The following is a 23,685-nucleotide window of genomic DNA, read 5'->3' on the forward strand; positions in this document are numbered from 1 at the left end:
TAAAAAAAAAAAAAAAAAAAAAAAAAAAAGGACAGAAGTTACCAGACATGAGAAAGGGAGGGGGGAGGGGAGGTTAGTGGGAAATTGGTAAAGGGCCACAAAAAATAATTACATTGTATAATGTTGAATATACTAATTATCATGATATGAGCATCACATATTGCATGCAGGTACTGATATTCTACACAGTATCCCACAGATACATATAATCAAGTATGTTTCAATTTAAAAAATTAATTAATTAAAAAAGAATAGATCATCTTTTAGATCTATTTTCTCAGCTTTGGGTGCATATGTGTGTGCAGACACATATGAATAAGAAGACAGAAAAATATAAATATTGGTTATCTGGGTGATGGTTTTTATTTCTCTTCTTTATGCTTTCTGAATTTCCCACATTATCTGAATAAACCCTGTGCAATTATAACAAAAGTTAATTTGTTTTTCAGACCTCTGAGAAGCCACTAATCCCTCAGACTTCCCCAATTTCAAACAATTCAAAGGAAGCAGGACGACTATACAAAGTGAATTATAGCTAAGTTTACTCACTCAACAAAATGCAACAATGATGAAGCCCAAAAGCAAAGTTTATAGCAGCTTCCTTATCCACGGAGGTACAAATTTTAAACCAAAGCACTGATAGTGCATCATACATTTGAAACCTTGAGTTTTATTTAACACATCCCTCCCCCACCTTCCCAATAATTTTTTTAAAGGATTTTATGGCTTGTTTCAATAGTAAGCTACCTCTAGAACTTTACTGGGGGGAAGAGAGAGAGCTTATGAAATAATTTCCATATTAAAAATTTTATAAGTAAAAGATCAACCTTACTACTTATAAAACAGTCTTTTCAGTCAGAGAAAGAGAAACATAAGGGGAAAATGTTTGTTTTTTCTAACAAGAATCATCCTATTTGGTAAGATGAACACTACCAAAAGATAATGGCAGTAATTATTTCTTGAAACTATAACACAGCATCCTAAGACATATCAGTGGTCACCAATATGAAGAATTACAGCATAAATACTGGAATTACGCCAAATAACATTTCTAATAAAACTTTTTTTTTTAAAAAAAGGTTAACGGAGGCAACACGGAAACTCTTAGTTTCATGAGGAATAACAGATAATAGTATTGAGACTAAGGTAACAAGTATGGGTTCACTAGAATACCTTTTTCATTTTTAAAAAATTCTTTTTATAGCCTTAGTTATATAGATATCAATGAACCATCTAATCTTTATGTGCTTAAACTCAGAAAATGAAATAACATCTTAGCTCACCCAAAAAAGCCTTTGTTCCCAGAGATTAGTAAATAGAAATTAGCAGTAAACTATTATATATTCATCACAAGTAGATTACAAGTTATAGTCTCTGAGCACTATAATTTTCACTGCTCAGTAAAAATATTACCTTTATGTTCCACATAAGGCTCCATGTCCAAAATTTCTGAGAAGCCAATGTAGGTATTCAGCTTTTTCTTATGTCCAGTTTGCCTAACCAAGAGGAAAGCTGATTATATTTATATTTAAAACCATCATAAAACAATATATAAGCTCTATCATCTTTTTTAATAAGCTCAACAGTAGCTAGATTTCATTTAGCAATCTTGCTCAAAAACCTGTACAGTTAGAAGTAAACATAATATTGCTTTATAATTGAGCAAATAATAATCAATAGGTTAAAAGGTATGAATTCAAAGTGCTGATTCCAAATACAACTTATTTCCAGAAGTTTTAATTTAATCACAAAAGGAAAACACAGGCACTCCTGCTTTATAAAAGACCCGCATATGTGCAAACATTGCCTAGACTTTAATTATAAAATGAAAGATACACTCCCATGGGGAGAGGGGAAGGATAATAGTAATGACTAAGAAATTTACTCTAAAATATACAGTAATACAGAATGTCAAGGTAATTCACTCCTTGATGTTTTTAGTAATTCCTTAGAATAAAAAGGTAAGAACTCCCTACTTTTCTAGTTCTCAATTACATTTGACTGGCTTCTTTAAGAATTTTATGATAAAATCATGAAATACTGACATTTCAAAATGAAAGCTTCCACCTACAATTTTCATCCCCAAATCTAGAGTTTCAAATTATAATCATTCTATTATTTTATTTGTCTATGGTAAAATCTGTACACATTATTAGTCCAGTGAACAATGAATACTACTACTTGCACATATTTACCTGTCAAAGACAAAACGCATTAGCTGCAAGTTCAGAGTGCAAGGAAGGCTGAGAAGTCGAATCTTCCTTGTTGCATTCTGTTTGCTTTGACAGTTTTCACAAAAGTATCGATTGTCTCCTTCTAATTTTTCTTCCTGATCAAGAATAAGACATGTTTAAAAAAAAAAAAAAAAAAAAAAAGATGATAATGGAAGGACTTAAAACAACTGATAAAACCTCTGATGTAAAGCATAATTTCAGTTTAGTTAATAGCTGCCATTCAAGTTGTTTAAAATTAAGCTACCATAAACAATGGACACATAAGATTAAAAGGCACTGCTTAGCAGTGACATTATCAATTTGTATACAATGACATTTAAAATTGATGTGACTATTTCCAGAATGTATGATTTTAAAAATACAAGAATGCTTCAAAAAGCTTGTGGAAAAATAGAATGAAAAGATAATACAAATCTTTCCATGAATTTTTTCAAGTACCCTGGTACTTGTGTCAGGTCCTTTGTCCTGGTAATCCCACTTCCAGGAATTCTAAGGATGTATGTTTTAAAAGAAATGTCGTATGTACTTTGATGCAAAATTAATTTTAAAACATGAAAACATAGGGGCTGGCCCGTGGCTCACTTGGGAGAGTGTGGTGCTGATAACACCAAGTCCACGGGTTCGGATCCCTATATAGGGATGGCCGGTTAGCTCACTTGGAAGAGCGTGGTGCTGACAACACCAAGTCAAAGTTAAGATCCCCTTGCTGGTCATCTTTAAAAAAAAACAAACAAAAAAAACATGAAAACATGAATAGGTGAAAAAATAGGTAGAAAGTACCTATGGGCACCAGAATAGAAAATTTTATATATATATATATATATATTTTATATATATATATATATATAATAGATATTATATATATATTAAATATGTTGTTAAAATTACTAAACTACATTTATGAGATGAAGCTAAAAGAAAAATGCAGAAAAATCAAATGTTTTGGCTAATAGTGGTTTCTTTTTTAAATTTTCTTTTCCAATAGGTTTTTTGACACAGATTATTGTAACTAATACTAAACTGGTACTAGCCCTTTCTTCATGTGGCTTCCAGGATACCACACCCACCTATTTTCCTCCTAATTCAATGGCCATTCCTCCACAGCATCCTTCGCCAGCTGCTCCTATCTCCCTGATCCCTTAATGTTTGAATGTTCCAGCATTCAGTCCTTGGTCCGGGTCTCTCTCTCACTCCCTTGGTGATTTTATCTGACCCCGACATCTCCACTTGAACTACACCTCTCAAATGTAATATGCTCAAAACCAAACCCCTAATTCTCCTTTCAACCCTGCTCCTCCCACAGCCCCAATTCCCTCTCCTCCCCACCAATCTCAGTTACAGCCACTCCATTCTTTCACTTGATCAGGCCAAAAACCTTCATAATCCTTGACATCTCTCTCTCTCTCAATATCCAGTCCACAGATTCTATCAGTTCCCCTTCAACAACATACCTAAAAGCTAAACACTACTTTTATCACCTCTTCCGCTAACCATTTGGTCCAAGCCACCCTGCCTGACTGTTTGCCCCACCTCCAGCCTATCCTCAAGACACCACCACAGTTACCACATTAAAACTGATTTTTATCACTCCTATGCTTACAACCCCCAGTGTCATCTCAGCCTCACTCAGAGTAAAAGTCAGACTCCTGATGAGGTCTGGCAGGCCCTATCTGATGTGGCCCTTAGCTCCTCCACAGCCCCCACCTTCCAGCATCCACCCTTCACTCTTCACTTCAGCCGCACTGACCTCTCCTGCTGTTCCTCAGGCCACCAGGCTCTGCACTTGCCATTTCATCTGCCCAGAACATTCTTCTCTCTGAATCGTGCATGGCCCACTTCTTCACTTTCAATAGTTTTATTTCACATTGCAACCAACCTCACCTTCACCCCTACCAAATTCCCTGGTCCCCTTCCCTGCTTTATTTTTCTCCATAGCACTTATTACAGTTGACACACTATATATTTTACTTATATTTATTTTACTCTCCCTTCCTGGTACCCATACCACTACACTATAAGCTCCATAAAGCTTAATTTTGTCTGTTTCGTTCATTATCGTTATCCCCAACAGCTGAAAAAGTGCCTGACACACAGTAGCACTCAATAAATATTTGGCTGAATGAATTTAACAAACGACTACTTCCAGCAGGCTAACAGATGTGCTAGAGGAGTAGGAAAAGCACAATATTTTAAGACAGGAAGCTGTATAATAAGCTTATCTATTATGCTATGTATCTGCTCATGCTTAGTAACAAAAGTTTCTCCTGAGCAGTTTTCCACTAAGAACAAAAGGGAGCCACTCCCATATTGCCACATAAATCTAAATATACAGAAAGTAGAAATACGGAGTGGAGGGATTGAAGAATGACCATATTGTTGTAAAAACACATTTGCATTAAGCACATTCTAGTCCTCGTTACATGAAAAGGTAAATTAGCTTTATGGTAACAGAGCTTAGACATTCTTAAATGCCCCATTACCCCCCATCAACGCAATAATATAAATTTTCACACATATATGACTTCACAAATAAAGTAACTTGAAATAGCCAAAAATTAAGATGCAGCCTGCTTTAGTATTTTATAATTTATAAAGTTTCTTCTAGATCATTACATAAACACAGACATTTCTTAGGTAGAAAAAGGTGGAATAATGGATCTATCCATTAAGTAAAAATACCATTCAGAATAGCATTTAACTGTTAGTAAGCAGAAACAATATATACACCAAAATTTGAATACCTTCAAAAACTCCGAGATACAATCTGTTAACTGTTTGTGGCCTTGGATATTTAACTCCAGTTCATAAAACTTTGATAAAAGCTTTGACTCTCTGCCACACTGATTGCAACTATAATAAGATAGAGTGACAAAATTAAGATCAGAGTGGGAAAAGCAATAAAATTCTACTGTATTACATCCTAGGAAGATGGAAAGAAATTTTTATAACCTTAATTAGTTCTCTTTCACAGAAATTATTTATACTATGTATATTAAAAATTAAATAAAAACAAGTGATTGGTGAGGCCATGTATTTTATGACTGGAAAATTAAGAGATATTTTACATTTACTTTTAGTATTCTAGCCAGCTCCAATCTTATTCTTTCAGCTCACAACACACAGCCATAAAGCAAATGACAAGAGCTCAACTGGACAGTTTCTAATACCTGGTTGGGTTCAACTGCAATTATCAAGTCAGTTGTTTACATGTTCCCATGGAACAGTATTACTATAAACATTTCAGATCCCATGATAACCCACTAATGCTATAACTTGGAACTGAACTGAAAACTAGATAACACATGAACAACTGTCTTAGAATAAAATGTACCATGGAAAAGTTGAAATAGACTTACACAGTTACATAAGCATATTCCCCACAGAACTGCTGTTGGACAATGTTCCGCACATCTGGATTCTTTTGTTTAGACAAAGTATCTTCCAGCAGAGACATAAAGAGCTTTGAAAATTCTTGGGCATCCTACAAGTTTGGATTAATAAAAAGAAAAATTGTACCTTGCTTTTCAACTTCTAATACAAACAGTAGTAAATTAAATATTCCAGAAACTAAATGTACTTTCAACTTAGCCCTTTTGAACAAGGACTACAGCTATGTTGAACCAGTATGTGGCCACATATGAATTTTCACAAATGGAATCAAGTACAATGTATAATATACCGAACAGTAAACAAAAGCTCAAATTCAAAATAGGAAAACTTTAATTTTTAAAAGGCATTCTACTTCATCTCTCTCTATAAACATTCACACTTGGGTACCTTTGAATATTAAAAAAAAAAAAAAAAAAGTTCCTACCTGCTGTTGCCCTGTGTCTAAGCCCAAGGCTTTAACAAATCCCGATGGATCAATGTATCGCCTATTACTGTTTTGCAACAAGGCAAACAAGTACTGAAGATGCTCACAAATTGTTTGAGGCTCATAATCTATTAAAATAAAAATATAAGTTTGTTTTTTATAAGTTGCCATTTTTCTTTTTAAAAAACGCTACTTCTTCACATGAGGACATAATTAAACACCCTTATATCCAAACTATACTAATGTTTTACCATCATTTTAAAACTTCGAAAGAAACAAAATTAGCAACCATAGCTTTTGCAAGGAAAGAGGCAGCCAGGGCTGTCTATATACACTCTGTAAAGGCAAGAGGCTGTACAGGCATTACATCAACAATAGCAATTATGACTGGTTTCCAGAGTGTCAAATAACACTGACACATCCATTCCAGTAATAAAAACTATACACGATATTTACCATTAGCATAAGATGGCCACATACTTTCAAATAATCCCATTAATGTGGACATGCCACAAATAGAGCAAGTGATGGGAATCTAAAGCATAGCAATTCACACTTGCACGAAGAATACAAAATCCTAGAATTTTAGAGCTGCGAGTTTTAATGAGTTGGGGGAGGGCATGAAAACAGAAAGCATGGACTTCAAGAGCCCTAAAAGACCTGACTCTTATCTTCTACATCAGTTATTAATTTATTGCTTCTCTACTCTAAGTCCACCCCTCTTTGCCTGCTCAATTATAAAAGAGATGAGTTTCTCCTTCACCAGCTATGGAATGGTTAAGTTGGAGGACACTGGAGGATTAATTTGGGCTTCCTGCTAGGCAGTTTTTTCCAGGGCTCCAGGTTCCTGCAGCTAAGAGTAGCCAGCAGCTTTCCTGAGCACCTCTTCTCATAGCTTTGCAGTATAGTGCCTCCAGTGAGACATTTCCTCTTGAATGACTACTCTGTGAATGACCTCCTGGACACCTTTCTCAGGTGACTTTGTAGGGAGTTCTAGGGCCCAGCACTTCCTTGTGGACAGTTTCCAGCAGGAATCCCCAGCGAAGCATCATTTCAACAGCTCTTCAGCCATTCAGTGAGTCTCAGCAGTGCTCTGTCCAAAAAGGTTTGGATCTCAGGCTTGCACTGGAGGGGTGATAGACTCTTCCCTGGGTGCTCTCTTCCAGCCATATGGGTAGTCTGCTCCCTGTTCTGCTATTCCCTGTATCCTTTAAAATCTTCTTTCACTCTTACTAACCAATTCCCCATTACTATAATTGCCTGTTAATAATTCTCTATATGAAACTTTCCCTGTTGAAATTATTGTGTAGCTTGTTTCCTAATTGAACTTTGAATGTTTATCTCCTTACTATCAATTGTGACTTCCAGCAAGTCAATATATCATTTGTAAAATAAAAATAAAATCTTTATTGGAGTTTTGCAGGCTGTTAAAAGCCATTTAAGTCTGTATTTACTCCAACTCTCTCACTTTACAGTTTGGAATACTCTATAGCAAAATTTTAAATAACTCAAACCCTGATGGTTTCCTTATCTGTAAATAAGGGAGTGGTTGAGCAAGAAATAAAATTCAGACCCCATAATTTCTAACACAAACTCCACTCCACTGTATTGTGCCTATCTATCAAGATTAGCATAGGAAGTGTGAACTCATGCTAGAGAATATGGTACAAGACTTTGGTAAAATGCTGTGGATTGAATGTCCCCCCAAAATTCATTGAAGCTTGACCCCCCCCGCCCCCGTAACAGTGTTAAGAGGGTGGGAAATCCAATTATGGTATTTGAAAGGTGGGGCCTTTAAGAGGTGATTGGATCTTGAGGACTGTGCCCTCGTGAGTGGATTAATCCATTCATAGAGTAATGGATTATCAGGGAGAGGTTCTGATGGCTTTATAAGAAAGCAAGTGAGAATGTTAACTCCTTTGCTCATGCCATTCTTGCCATGTGATACGCTGGTTGCCACAGGGCTCTGCAGAAGAAGAAGGCCCTCACCAGAGGTGTCCCCTAGAACATGGACTTCCCAGTTTCTTTATAAATTATCCAGTTTCTGGGCCGGCCCGGTGGCGCACTCGGTAGAGTGCGGCGCTTGGGAGTGCGGCGGCACTCCCGCCGAGGGTTCGGATCCCATATAGAGACCAGTCCGCTCACTGGTTGAGCACGGTGCGGGCGCGACACCGAGGGTTGCGATCCCGTTGCCGGTCACGAAAAAAGACAAAAAGGAAAAATAAATAAATAAATTATCCAGTTTCAGGGGCCGCCCTGTGGCTCACTTGGGAGAGCGTGGTGCTGATAACACCAGGGCCACGGATTTGGATCCCTATATAGGGATGGCTGGTTAGCTCACTTGGGAGAGCATGGTGCTGACAACACCAAGACAAGGGTTAAGATCCCCTTACCAGTCATTTTTTTTTTTAAAAAAGAAATTTAGTTTTCACTTGTTATTTTTTCCTCTCATTCATAAATTCATGTCAGTAAAATAATGCTAAAAATTAAAAATGACCTTACTTATCTTTTATATACACTACTACTTCAATGACTTAATATATTATTAATCTAGGGGGCCAGCCTGTGGCTCACTCGGTAGAGTGCGGTGCTGATAGCACCAGGGCCACGGGTTCGGATCCCATATAGGGATGGCCAGTTCGCTCACTGGGTGAGCGTGGTGCTGACAACACCAAGTCAAGGGTTAAGATCCCCTTACCGGTCATCTTTAAAAAAAAATAAAATAAATAAATAAAGCAAACATTACTATTAACAGATCAAGACTCTAAAGTATTGCCACTAGAGGGCTACAGATGTGGAGCTTCAGAATTCTGTCTTCTCTCTCTTGGAGCTAAATGCATGGGCCATGTGCCCAGATAAGATCATATAAAAAAGACAGAGCTGGCTGGTTAGCTCAGCTGATTAGTGTGGTCTGATAACACTAAGATCCAGGGTTCAACCCTTGTACCAGCCAGCTGCCAAAAAAAAAAAAAAAAAGACAGCATAGGATTTACAGATGAGAGCAAGAGTCAAAAGTTCCCAAGGGGTAGCTCCCAGACCTATATTATCTTAGACACCCATTCTCCTCATGCCCTAGCTTTGAAGAGAAAAATCTGATGTATTCCATGAAAGCTCCATCACAAAAAGGAAATCTCTAAATATAAAATATCATTTAGCAATAACAATCCACATTTTATGCATAAAACAAAATATGTAATTCCAGTAGAAACAGTTTGAAACTGGTTCTGTCTGAATTCACAATGAAGGCAGTAGTATATTAGTGACAGATTCTGCCGTGGTTAATGAATTTAAACTTAATTTTGGAGAATATCATTTAAGTCACTGTATTTGGGAATCAGGCCAAAAGACTGTGGTTACCTTGAAACATTTATTAAGCTTCTCAAACTAGGTAAAAGAGTAACCTTTTCTGCCTTATTGACTGATTTTTATCAATTACCAGAAATTAACGACTACAGTCACAGAGTATTACATAGAGAAATTGTAGCTGCAAGCTATATAAATATAATCACATGCATTTCCTTCATTTGAATATTAGCCATTTTGGTACATAAATGATAAATACACAGGAAAAAAAGAACTATTTTGAATCCTGACTATGTTTATAAAAGACCTAGCACCATGCCTGTATGTATTGAACATCCATGTTTCTTCCTTTTTGGTTGGTTCAGAACTGATCCAGCCAGCAATATACTCAGAAGTGAGCTCTTCCCCCCTCCGATACCTCCCCCATCCCCACTAACCTTTCTCTTCTTGAATACCATCACCCATCATGTAGTCACTACAGGTGCTTGAACATAAGTACAGTGCCTGCCGGAGCTCCAAGTTGAGAAACCACACTTGAAGAAATGTGTTGACATAACAAGTGGCTCCAAGGTTAGTCAGGCCCACAAATGAGTTCTACAAAAATACAAAATTTACAATTACAAAATCAATTTCCCTTTAAACAAAATTCTTCTAAGAACCATTATTTTTAAATTTTCCGATTAAAAATTTGTAAGTCTGTCCCAACCAACATGGTATAACCACCTTAAGTCTCTCTTGGCTGGAGGTGGGGCATAATTTTCATGAAAACCCCATTTTGGGTTGACCACAGGAATGGAAAAGACTTCGGACAGCATCACTGCTCATCGCTAGCATATCGTCTTCTCCAGCCACTTAAATCTAAAATTAGAACAGTAGATTCTAGAAAAGATCAGTTTTGAACATGTGTATATAGGTTTTTCATTTGCTTTATTCCTAAACCGCCAGAATTCAGTAGAATGACAAAGTAAAACTTCTAAAAAGGTTCCTTTACATTCTAGAAATTTGGGAGATTGTGGGTAAGAACTGCTTGTGACTTTTGCCAAAGATAAGGTTGAGAATTCCAGAACTTACAAAGAATCATTTTTTTAAATAACAAAATATACATAGCTAACTATTTTGTGAATGCCAGGTTTTATGGTTAGAAAATATTAATGTTTTTTTTTAAAGTGATCTGTAATATATATTTTATACATACATACATACATATATACATACATACACACACACACACACACACACACACACACACACACACACACACAAAACAAGCTAGAAAACAGTTATCTCATTATGGAAGCTTGTTCCCTTGAATGACTTCCTCCTACTTTAAAGAGACTTTTTAAAAAGAGTTCAAAATAAAGCATACAATGTTAAAGCAAACACAGAGTCAGCATTCAAACTAAAACTATTATTTAAAGGTATACTGGATTATATAGCTACCTGTTTTAAATCATGCCATTTAAGAAGTGATCCAATTCAAGTGGCTTAGAGTCTTAAGTCCCACTACTTATTTTAAAGCTGCATAGGTTACCTGAAATCAGTAGTGGTTTCTGATCACAGGCACAAAGCAAAAGCAAAAATAAACACCAGGAATACAATACAGCAATCACTTAGAAAATGATTGGTTTACCTTTTTTCTCCTTTCACAGTTGGGATCATCGATGTTATGAAAACTATTTTCATCTATTTCTCCTAACCAAATATGCTCACCAATCCCAACCAAGCAATTCGGATTTCCTTTGCAGTTCCGTCTATGAAAAAATAATTATTATTTAATTTTAAAATACCATAGTTTCATAAGAGACATGCAAATTAAAGTTACAGTGAGATACCATTTCTCATCTGCTTCTCATCTATAAGATGAGCAAAAGCATGAAAATACAACAAGACACAGTTTGTGAGGCTGTGGGGAAACAGGTATGCATATACTGCTGATGGGAATGCACATCGATAGGACTTTTATGGAGGAGGATTTTGCAATCTCTAACAAAACTACATATATGGCTACCTTTTTTTTTTTTTTTTTTGTCTTTTTCCGTGTCCGGCAACGGATCGCAACCCTCAGTGTACGCCGCCGCGCTTCCCAAGCGGCGCACTATCGCAGTGCGCCACCGGGCCGTCCCTATATGGCTATCTTTTGACCTAGTAATCTCTTTTCTAAGAATTCACCCTGAAGATACACCTCCAACAATACAAAAGCACATGTGTTAGGATAATTCATTATAGCACTGTTTGTAATTGCAAAATACTGGAAACAACCTCAATGCCCAGAGAGGATACGGTACATTCACATAATGGAGCACTAGGTAACTGTAAAACAAAAAACATATGAAGAAGATATCTCTATGAACTGATGTAGAGTAATTTCCAGGATACATTATTAAGTAAAAAAAGCAAAGTGCAAAAAAGTACCTATAGCATTTTTGTGTAAGAAAGATGGGGACAAAAAATATACATGTATCTGCTCATTTAAGCAAAAAGAAACACAAAAAGGATAAACCAGAGACTAATGAAATTGGTTTTCTACAGAGCATAAGTGGGAATATGGTAAAAAAGGAAGGACGTGTGAAACTTTTCTGAATATACCTTTTCATATGTTGCTGAATTTGGGGACACGTTAATGCTTCTCACGAAACACACACGAGAATAAATCAACTAGGATGGGAGGAACCCTAAATTCAACAAACAGAAACAAAACATTTCAATTGAATAAAATATCTATGTGGGGAGGGGGCAGGGGAGACACTAACCCAAATAATTTTAAAAATCTATTAATTAGCAAACTCATTTAGTAATTTCCTCAGTTTAAAGACAAAATAATACCAATAATTAGTAGGCTTCCTTTTCATAGCGACATGGGTTAACAATTCTAAAACACAGATCTTGATTTTCTAAATATTCTCTTCTAAAACAACCCAGGGCACCTTAGAGAAATGGCTGATTCCAAGGCCAGGTCAGGGATATTACAAGATAAACCCAGAACATCTTACTGTGTCCCAAAAGTAGAAACATACTCAAATAATGACGGGGACATGTTAAAAAGACAGTCAGTGCCAGCTGGCAAAATCTGCCAACAAAATTTGAGTAACAAAACAAATAGCGAAGGGCCAGCTCATGGCTCACTTGGGCAAGTATGGTGCTGATAACACCAAGGCCACGGATTTGGATCCCTATATAGGGATAGCCTGTTAGCTCACTTGGGTGAACGTGGTGCTGACAACATCAAGTCAAGGGTTAAGATCCCCTTACTGGTCATCTTTTTCTTTTTTTTTTTAAATAGATGACCTGGGCCGGCCTGTGGCTCACTCGGGAGAGTGCGGGGCTGATAACACCAAGGCCCCGGGTTCGGATCCCATATAGGGATGGCCGGTTTGCTCACTGGCTGAGCGTGGTGCTGACAACACCAAGTCAAGGGTTAAGATCCCCTTACTGGTCATCTTTTTCTTTTTTTTTTTAAATAGATGACCTGGGCCGGCCTGTGGCTCACTCGGGAGAGTGCGGGGCTGATAACACCAAGGCCCCGGGTTCGGATCCCATATAGGGATGGCCGGTTTGCTCACTGGCTGAGCGTGGTGCTGACAACACCAAGTCAAGGGTTAAGATCCCCTTACCGGTCATCTTTAAAAAAAAAAAAAAAAGTAAGACACAAAATAGTGCACACAGTGTTACCATTTTTTGCTTACAAGCGGGGGTAATACATCTGTTTGTTCAGATAGAACGATACACTGGAAACTGGAAACAACCACCCCTAAGGTTACCTATGTACTTGCCAGCTGCAGGACAGGAGTGAAAGACTTTCTGTGCTCCCCACCCCCATCACTTTTTAAACCTTGCAAATTTTGAACAATGGAATGTGCTACATATTCAAAAAACAATAACTGTTTTAATGATCTGTTTAAATGTGTCAGCTTCCTGGCTTTTAAAAAATAAAAACAGGTTTGGCCAATTTAAGAGCAGTTTTGTCAGCTTTATGTCAAAGCCAGTTGGAAGATAACTTACCAAAAAAATAAAAGTAGGGATGAGGGGTGGGGGAATCTAAATGGAGGTTTATTTTGTTTGTGTGCCTATAACTTTAATGGGAAAGGACTACTACAAGGGAGTTACAATACTAAGAGTAAAAAAAATACTTTCTGTGTAAAAGAGAGTTAAGTTTTTTCTTCTATCAAGAGAAATAAAGAAATAATAGAACTAATTTAGAGACTGAGGAAAGTAACTTAAAATCCTTTCTTTGGGGCCAGCCCCGTGGCGCACTCGGTAGAGTGCGGCGCTTGGGAGTGTGGCAGCGCTCCCGCTGAGGGTTCGGATCCCATATAGAGACAGGTCTGCTCACTGGTTGAGCGCGGTGCGGGCGCGACACCGAGGGTTGCGATCCCGTTGCCGGTCGCGGTACGGGCGCGACACTGAAGGTCGCGATACTGAGGGTCGCGATCCCGTTACCAGTCACGAAAAAAGACAAAAAGGAAAAAAAAATCCTTTCTTTGAATAGTGGCAAGGCTATACTATAATATGAAGATTCTTCTTTGTTTGTTTATCAGGACATAGTTGATTGTATATATCTGTGGGGTACAGCATTGAGTATCAATACCAGTGAGCAATATGTGATGTTCAAATCAGAATAATTAGTATATTCATCAGTATACAACATAATAGATTTTCATGGCCCTTTACCAATTCCTCCCTGTCCTCCTTTCCCACCCCTGGCAACCTCAGTTCTGTTCTCTTCTCTTAAAAAGTTCAATGTATTATTGTGATTGTTCTAACTTTTCCCCCCTTTTATTTATTTATTTATTTATTTAGCTTTATTAGCTCCCAGATATAAGTGAGGGCACGCAGTACTGGAAGATTCTTTTAAAAGAAAATTACAGCTAGCAGCACTGGGCAACAGTCTTTGGGAGCTAGGAAGAGACAGTAGCTAGAGTGAAAATATACCTCTAAGACAAAACAAGTAGGTACTTATTTTGTTAACTCTTTCCAATCTGCTTTTCAGAGGTATAATATCTAGTCTCGTTTATTTACTTTCTCTTCTTGAACAGGAAGCTGGTAAGACATTTTCACAAGATTTGGTTGGGAAGATAGACATTCCCATGGGTCAAACACACACATCATTCTTAGAAAACAGTTCCAGTGGAACCACTCGGATTTTAATCTCCCGTTCCTGACAGCAAAATATATAAATATATGTATATATAAAATGAACAAAAGGCAAGCTCTCCCTGTCCTCACCCCTTTCATACACACATGCACACAAAATCATGCATATTCACAACTGGTTCTAAAACTGGCTTCAAAAAGCAAACACAATGGGCCACAATAATCAACCTCATTGTATATCAACAAAATAAAATTAAGAAAAAATAAATTAAAAAAAAAAAAAGCAAACACAAATAAATATACAGTCCATGGCCTAAAAATTACAATAGGACATTCAAAAGCTAACATCAGAAGTTGGGAGCAATTTGTATTATTCAGCTCTAGAATATTGGCTTTGCTCTTTTAAAAATAATTTCTTAAATTAATTGCTAGCTGGGGATTACAGACTAAGTCTTCAATCAGCTAGACCACCATCATGGTAAGGTGAGATGAAGCTGTGATAAAGCACCAGTCTCACATACAACTAGCTTCTGGGTTCCTATAGCCACACTTCAGGTGGAAACCAAAGAACCAACGGTGGTAGGACCAGGTAGATAATATAAATGAGTCACACTGGCTAGGGTATTTACACATTAAACAGATGTGTCCTTGCATGTTAAATATGTGTTCCTGTCTCATATTTCTTGAATCAGCCTCCTTGATCTGTTTTTACAGTCTGATAGAAACAAGTACACAGAAATATTTTTCTGCTATAAAAAAATTGGTACAAACCACAAGGTTTGATATGACATGCTAAGCAGACACCTACTGAGATTTTAGGCCAGAGAGATACCTTGGCAGCAGTATAAAAGAAAGACCAAAGCAAAAGGCCTAAAACAAAACTAACAACTTTTATAGTGGAAATGAGGTCTTAAAAAACAATTAAGGGGCCGGCCCGTGGCTCACTCGGGAGAGTGCGGTGCTGATAACACCAAGGCCCCAGGTTCGGATCCCATATAGGGATGGCCGGTTCACTTACTGGCTGAGCGTGGTGCTGACAACACCAAGTCAAGGGTTAAGATCCCCTTACCAGTCATCTTTTAAAAAAAAAAAAAAAAAAAATTAAGGCTGGCTGGTTGGCCCAGTTGGTTAGAGCGCAGCCTGATAACACCGAGATCATGGGTTCAGATCCCCACACTGGCCAACTGCCAAAACAACAACAATTAAGTGGCAATGGGACTGGAGGAAAGCTGAATTTGAGCATATCAATGAGATGAAATCAATAGAACTTGGGGACCAATTAGATGGGGTAGACATGAAGGGAAAGAAGTCTGAAGTAATGTCTAAATTGTAAGGAAAGAATTTTCGACAAATCAAAAATTATCTGTCTGCAGAATGGAAAAGCAAGAGGCTAGGTATCTTAGGGGTGTGAACAGATCCCCAAGGACCCATCATTTAAGGATATGCCTTCCAGCACAACGAACAGAAAATGTGTAATCAATGCCACTTCATAGTTGCTGTGCAGTTCAAAGAAGATTCATTCTTCGAATGGGAAAGGGGTAGGAATCTCACTCTCTGAGTGGTCATTAAAGAGTTACTGCTTTGTTTTTCTTCCTCATCACCTCTTAGTTTCTTAGCTCTTAGGACATCATTCCACACAGAGAGTCCAGGGAGAAATCAATGAAGGCAACATGCCCACTTTACTGCTTCTAGTGAAGATTCTCGACTGTACTAAGATTTTGCCTAGTGTACAGAGCACATGTTTTCTGAAAAGTAATGTGACAATATATATAAAGACTTCTACTGGTCTTCACACCCTCTGCCCTAGAACCATTATTTTTAAGAATGTACACAAACAGACATCAACAAACATTTTCAAAGATAATCATCACAGTATTGTTTATAACAGAAAATTGCTAGAACAAGCTAGTGCTTTTTATTACATTAAAAGGTTTTATTAGAGTCCACAATTTTAAAGAACTGTGACAATTTACAGAGCCAGTTATCTTTTTTCTGACACATTCAATACAATTTTCCAAGCTGCAAATTGGGAGAAGTTTGCATACTGTTAACAACTTCTGTAGTTACCCCATTTCACTCCATCCAGCAACAATAGAATACACAGTCTTTACAAATGAACATGAAACATTTGTCAAGATACATCATATTCTGCGACATTAAACAAATCCCAGCAAATTTAAAAGAACTGAAATCGTAGCAGATATGCTCTCTGATCATAACAGAATTAAGCTAAAAATCAGTAAGAGAAAGATGCGTGGAATATCCCCAAATATTTGGAAATTAAACAACACTCTTCTAAATAACCCGTGAGTCAAAGAAAAAAATCATAAGGTGCCTTACTTCTTGCAGGCTGCTATAACAAAATACCTTAGATTGGGGGAATTTATAAGAGAAATTTATCACTCACAGGAGACTGGGAAGTCCAAGACCAAGGCCCCAGCAGATTCAGTGTCTGGTGAGGGCTGATTCCTCAAAGATGCTGCCTTCTACAAGGGTACTTCAACATATTCATGGAAAGATGTGTATTGTCTTTTTTGTTTTTTGTTGGGCCATGTTGCGGCGCAATCAAATCATAAGGCGCCTGCCTAAGTATGGTTCCTGTTCCCTAAAATAGATCAAGCGGTGGCCATCTTGCTGGCGTAAGGCCTCCGCCGCCGTTTCATGAGCGCTTTAATGCACGTAGCTAGAAGTCCTTCTTTTCCGGGGCCCAGTGACTAAGCAGTTTTTGCCCGCCCTGTCATCACCCCTCTTCATAACTTGTGGCTTCCCCTGATTGGATAACCATCTCCTCCCGCCTCTCCTCTCTGTTTCCGCTTTCTTCCTCTATATAAACTCCAACACCTTTCTAATAAACGGAGTTCCGGCTTTGACCACTCTCCTGGCTCGGTGGTGTTCTTTCTCGGCCCCCGGGGAGGAAGATCCTGGGGGGGAAGGGCCGTGCCAGCGACACTCATCATCCCGCTCAGCCCCACAAGGGACCCCCGGCTGGACCGGGGTCTCTTCCCGCTCGGTTTTGTCGGCCTCTGGCTCAGGGAGGCCCGACAGTTTTTGTTGACAGCTTGAAGGTACAGGGATTGAACCCCTGACCTTGATGTCATCAGTACCATGCTCTAACCAACTGAATTAAACAGCCAGCCCTGTATTATCTCCTAATCCTATTTTTCCATGAACTTTATGAAGTATCCTTGTATGTGCCCTCTCATGCCCGAAGGGGCAAGCAAGCTCCCTCAAACCTTTTATAAGGGCACTAATCCCATTAATGAGGGCAGAGCCCTTGTAATCTAATTGCCTCCCAGAGGCTCCACCTCTTTTTATTTTTGTCTTTTTTCGTGACCGGTAAGGGGATCGCAACCCTTGGTGTGGTGTCGCCCACACCGCGCTCAGCCAGTGAGCGCACCGGCCATTCCTATATAGGATCTGAACCCGCGGCGGGAGTGTCGCTGCACTCCCAGTGCCGCACTCTCCCGAGTGCGCCACGGGCTTGAACCAGAGGCCCCACCTCTTAATACTATATTAGGGATTAAGTTTCAACACATGAATGGGGGGGGAGGCATGTAGGTGAGTGGAAATACCAATATCCAAACCATAGCACAAAGGAAATTAGAAAAAATTTTGAACGGAATAAAATATCATAATTTGTGCAAATAACCCGATAAAAAATGGGCAAAGAACTTGAACAAACATTTTACCAAAGATGCACAAATGGCCAATAAGCACATGAAAAGATGCTCAATACCACTAATCATCAGGGAAATACAAATCAAAACCACAATATCACCTCACACCCATTATTACAGCCACTATTTAAAAACAGAAAATAACAAGTGTTGGCAAGGATGTGAAGAAACTTAAACCCTTATGCACTGTTGATGGGACTGTAAAATGGCACAGCTGCTGTGGAAAACTATGGAAGGTCCTTGAAAAATTAAAACTACAACTATCACATAATCTAGCAATCCCACTTCTGGGTATATATCCAAAAGAATTAAAAACAGTACCTCAAAAAGATATTTGCACACTCATGTTCACTGCAGCATTATTCATAATAGCCAAGAAATGGAAGCAATCTAAATGTCCATCTACAGATGAACAGATAAATAAAATGTGGCATATACATACAACAGGATATTACTCAGCCTTTAAAAATGAAATCTTGTCATATGCTATAACATGGATGAACCCTGAGGACATTATGCCAAATGAAAAAAGTCAGTCACAAAAAGACAAATACTGCATGATTCCACTTAAATGAAGTATCTAAAGTAATCAAACTCATAGAAACAGAAAGCAGAATGGTGGCTGCCAGGGGATAGGGAAAGGGTGAAAAGGGGAGTTGTTGTTCAATGGGTATAGAATTTCAGTAATGCGAGATGAAAATGTTCCAGAGATATGTTGCACAACCATGTGCATACAATTAACAATGGTGGGCTGGCGGGTTGCTCAATGGCTAGAGTGCAGCCTTGTAACACTAAGGTCCCTGGTTTGGATCCCCTTATCAACGAGCCATCAAAAAACAAACAAACCCCAGCAATAGTGTTCTACTTAAAAATTGTTAAGGGGGTAAATTTATGTGTTTTTAACAATTTTTAAAAAAATCACAGCTAATGTGAAGGCCAGAAAAAAAAAATTTGTGGGATGCAGCTAAATCAGTGCCTACAGGGAAATTTATACCATTAAGTTTATATAAGAAAACAAAAAGGCCTTAAACCATATTTACCCTGGTTTTCAGAGTCATCACAAATTCCAGGGACACTAAACCACTGACAGACACTTTTTTAAAATAGTAGGCAAGCCAAAACTGTAAATGCCAAACACACACACACACACACACACACACACACACCTCCTATAGTAACTCTGAGGTAAGATTCTGGCATTGTGTAATTAATTCATTAGTATGATACGGGTGTTAAATTAACAATTTATTGCCAGAATACTACCCTCTTTAAAGTTATCCCATTCAGCACTTATTTAAAATAATTCTCTCTAAAATAGTGTTCCCTTAAAAAAAAAAAACCTACTCATATATAAAACCATTAGTTGCATCACACTATTAACAAGGTTCCTTTCCCCTCACCTACTAAGCACTTTACTGTCTCTTAGCCAATGAGAACCAGCAGAGCAGACTGTACTGTATCCCCTAACCACCACACTGCCAACACATTCTTTCTTGCTTAATGGGCTATACCAGGCATCACTGATTGTCTGGAGTTATTGCAGATAATTCTTAAATAGATCAAAGGTCTAAACTGAGAGTTTTGCTCCAGTGTTCAGGGCTTTGCTACAAGTGGGTATTTTGCCAAAGCAGACCAATCTGATTTCCCTGAGAATCTCTATATTAGATTTGGAGATAAATATCTAGTCACAATTTATAAATAGTTCAACTTATTACAAAAAAATCAAAGAAAACCTAACCCAAACTAAACAAGTTAGCCAAATAGCACTAAAAGTGATTCAATAACACTGTCTGAACTGTCCTTCCAAAACTTCACATCATCTCTGGAACTCCAAGTATCACCACCTTGTCAGAGCAACAGTTGCTTAGGATTAGCTAGGTCCACTAAGTTCAGGTATTCTTTTCCAAGCCAGTCTCCTCCAATTAAGAACATTCTTGACACTCTATCATTTTGCTTCACTACCACAGATAAGCTGGACTCTTAACAGATGTCAAGAGGAAAAGAGGACTTCGAAGGGCTTCCTTCCCTTTGACAAGTAGGGGAGGTGGGAGTGGGTATAGCAGGTTATTACCTAATTTTTTACCCCTTTCCTAAATTTTGGTGACCTGTGCCAACATTTCCAGGCTTCTTTCTGTCCTATGTGCTTGATGAAAGGCAAAACCATCCATAATTTTGCTCAAAGGAAAAGGCGAGGTTTATCAGAGAAGGAAGAAGGGGAGAGGATTCCTACACCCTGAAATACCACTAGAAGAAAAAATATGCTTTATACCCAACTTTATTATTTTATAACTTTATAAATTATTCCATAATGATCATCATAAACATAAGGTGAAATACTACATCATGGGGTTAGACTTCTTTAGATAAGCTGAAAAATTAGGGCTGGCCAGTGGCTCACTGGGAGAGTGCAGTGCTGATAACACCAAAGCCACAGTTTCGGATCCCTATATAGGGATGGCCAGTTAGCTCACTTGGGAGAGCGTGGTGCTGACAACACCAAGTCAAGGGTTAAGATCCCCTTACCGATCATCTTTAAAAAAAGATAAGCTGAAAAATTGTTCATTCCATAGAAAATGTTTAGGTAACCAACTCATTTATAAATACCTGGGGCCTGCCCATCTCATGGAAATGGCAACATAGGTTTCCTCTGGAATGTGGGGAGACTTTTGCTTCAAACACATTATTTGAACTGCAAGTATCATTTTTAATTAATTAAAAACTTATTAAATTTTCATAAGGTACTGATACTTAAGTTAGATAGGAAAACCAAGCATATATCCATGGGGTGAGGGTACAGACAAACCTGAAAACAAAATATTTAGGTCCCCATTTCTCATTTATGAAACAAAGGGGACTGGATCAGCTGACTACTAAAATACTTGCAGTTTCATTTTTGTTTTTAATTTGGATCCTCTTGGAAACCTGTGTTTGTATAACACTTGTGTACACGAAGCAGGAAAAAATTTTGCCTTTTTAATTGCAGTCAGCAAAAGATAATGAAAACAATGACAGAAGTGGCACCTGGTAAGAGCCCTGTGATGATGAAGAACTGTCCGGGTTATTTATGCTCAGAGTGCTGGAGCAAAGGACAGTTTCAAATTGCTATCGATATATGTGGGCATCAGCCTTCTACTAGGTATGTCACATTGCACCTGAGTAAAAGTAAACAATGTCATTTTGCGTAACCAAAACCTATAATCTTATAAAAGCAACTAAACTTTAAAGATTCACACAGAGATGCTCCAGGAAGAATTATAGGACCTGAGGATACCAAGATAAAAGACAAAGTCCCAGGCATCAAAGAATGGCTCACAGCAGATGAAGTGACAGATAAAAGAATGAGAAATAAGTGCTGTGGTAGCACAAGGCACGGGATGCCACAGCAGAAATATCACAGCAAGAAAGGAAGTGCTGCCAAGGTGGGAGTCTCCAAGGACACACAGAAACTGACTTAAGTGTGGGAGGGGAACTGAAGAGCATTCCAAGCAGAGGACAGCACGTGTGGAGGACAGATAAGGTTAGAGAAGCAAGCTAGTGGAAGGTCAAGGAGGCTATGAAAAGGAAGTCTTCCAGCATGCAGTTCAGCATAGCTGGAGGCTTTGGGGAATGGAGCTGGGAAGGCCAAAGAAGCTATAGAGAAGTCAAGGGCCAGATCAGTAACATAAGACCTCGAATAAGAGCGTCGACTTTAGAAGGAGAAAACAGAACTGTGGTTACGAGAAGTGAAAAGGGGGAGGGGGAAAAGAGGGGGGGAACGCACAAAGAATAATTACGTATCGTACTGACAAATAACAATTTTTGCATTAAAAAAAGCTTGGACTTCATCCAGTTTGTAATAAACAGCCACTAAAAGGTTTTTTTTGTTGTTGTTGTTGTTGTTGTTTGTCTTTTTTCGTGACTGGTAAGGGGATCGCAACCCTTGGCGTGGTGTCGCCCACACCACGCTCAGCCAGTGAGCGCACTGGCCATTCCTATATAGGATCCGAACCCCTGGCGGGAGCGTTGCTGTGCTCCCAGCACTGCACTCTCCCGAGTGCGCCACAGGCTTGGCCCCACTAAAAGGTTTTAAGGAGAAAAATAATCTGATTTGCATTTTAGAAAAATCCTCTAATCAACCAAGGCGGCATACCAGAATCAGATGAAAATTCTACAAGTTTCACTTTTTCTTTTCTTTTTTTCTTGGCAGTTGGCTGGTAAGGGACTCAAACCCTTGACCTTGGTGTTATAACATCACACTCTAACCAGCTGAGCTAACCGGCCAGTTAAGTTTTGGTTTTTCAATGACTGGCATTTTTTATAAACTCCTCCTGTTTTTAATAAGTTTTTTAAAAAAAAATACTTTCCAAATATAAATCCTGGTTATCGTCCCATGGGGGATGGGGGAGGGGGACACACAGAATTCAAATTGGAACATGAAAGACATACAGGAAAGATCTGAAAAAGAAAGAATTTTAAAGGGGATACTGATATAATAAGAGATGAGAAATGTGAATCTGAAATGAAACAGGACGACAGTAGAGGTGAGGGTTACATGTAAGAAGTGCAACAGAGGTCAAATCAACGGTACTTATAACTGCTCATTTTTATGAGAAGTGAGGGAAAGAAGAGAAAATCATATTTTTATGTAAGTGGTCTCATTTAAAATCTTTTTTTTAGGGAAAGATGGCAATCACTAGTAAAGAATGCTTTGAGAATATTCACATCTAGAAATTTACAAAATGTTCATTTACCTAACAACCTGATTTCATTTGAAATTTTGAATTCTGACCAAAAGGATCCGAGAGAAAGTAACCACACAGCAAACAGGACAGACAATGCATCAGGATCCCGGCTAAATCCTTTATAATGTGCAGTTATCACTTGAGGCAGGCTTATTGGCCGTACAGCTGCTCTATTTTTTTCAGGTTGGGAAATATTCTTTTACCAAAAAGGTCTCTGAACACAGGGACAGCTTTCATCCTCTTAAGAGTCGAGCTGCTATAAGACATTTAACAGTATTAAAATAGACCCTTTGATCTAAATTTTTCAATTTTTTTTTTTGTCTTTTTTTTTTTTCCCCCCCGTGTCTGGCAATGGATCACAACCCTCAGTGTCGTGCCTGTACCGGACCAGGACTGGCAACGGGATCACAACCCTCGGTGTTGCGCCCGCACCTCGCTCAGCCAGTGAGCGGGAACCGGTCTGTATGTGGGATCCGAACCCTCGGCGGGAGCGCCGCCACGCTCCCTAAATTTTTCAATTTCTCAGGGCAGTTTTAAAAGGAAAACTCCCCAAAACAAATTAATTATTAAAACAACGTGGGCCGGCCTGGTGGCGCACTCAGTAGAGTGCGGCGCTTGGGAGTGCGGCGGCGCTCCCGCTGAGGGTTCGGATCTTATATAGAGACCGGTCCACTCACTGGTTGAGCGCGGTGCGGGCGTGACACCGAGGGTTGCGATCCCGTTGCTGGTCGCAGTACGGGCGTGACACCGAGGGTTGCGATTCCGTTACCGGTCATGAAAAAAGACAAAAAGGAAAAAAAATAAAATAAAACAATGTCACTAAGTCCTATAGCAGAAAAGAACAC

General features: G+C 38.6%; 1 protein-coding gene across 1 annotated transcript in view; it reads right to left on the bottom strand.

Moving 5' to 3' along the window:
• The window catches only part of USP48 (ubiquitin specific peptidase 48), a 93,563-nt gene that overhangs the window by 54,255 nt on the left and 15,623 nt on the right, over positions 1 to 23,685 (bottom strand). Inside the window, exons 2-8 of the mRNA XM_008585785.1 lie at positions 10,982 to 11,102; positions 9,789 to 9,945; positions 6,049 to 6,176; positions 5,591 to 5,715; positions 4,976 to 5,084; positions 2,196 to 2,329; positions 1,414 to 1,496 (exon numbers count right to left, since the gene is read on the bottom strand). Of these exons, the coding sequence (XP_008584007.1) occupies positions 1,414 to 1,496; positions 2,196 to 2,329; positions 4,976 to 5,084; positions 5,591 to 5,715; positions 6,049 to 6,176; positions 9,789 to 9,945; positions 10,982 to 11,102 (857 nt within the window). The remainder of the gene's footprint in view (positions 1 to 1,413; positions 1,497 to 2,195; positions 2,330 to 4,975; positions 5,085 to 5,590; positions 5,716 to 6,048; positions 6,177 to 9,788; positions 9,946 to 10,981; positions 11,103 to 23,685) is intronic.

The sequence above is a fragment of the Galeopterus variegatus genome, unplaced genomic scaffold (assembly GCF_000696425.1).
Source record: "Galeopterus variegatus unplaced genomic scaffold, G_variegatus-3.0.2 Scaffold3711, whole genome shotgun sequence".
In the NCBI taxonomy this organism is placed as follows: domain Eukaryota; kingdom Metazoa; phylum Chordata; class Mammalia; order Dermoptera; family Cynocephalidae; genus Galeopterus; species Galeopterus variegatus.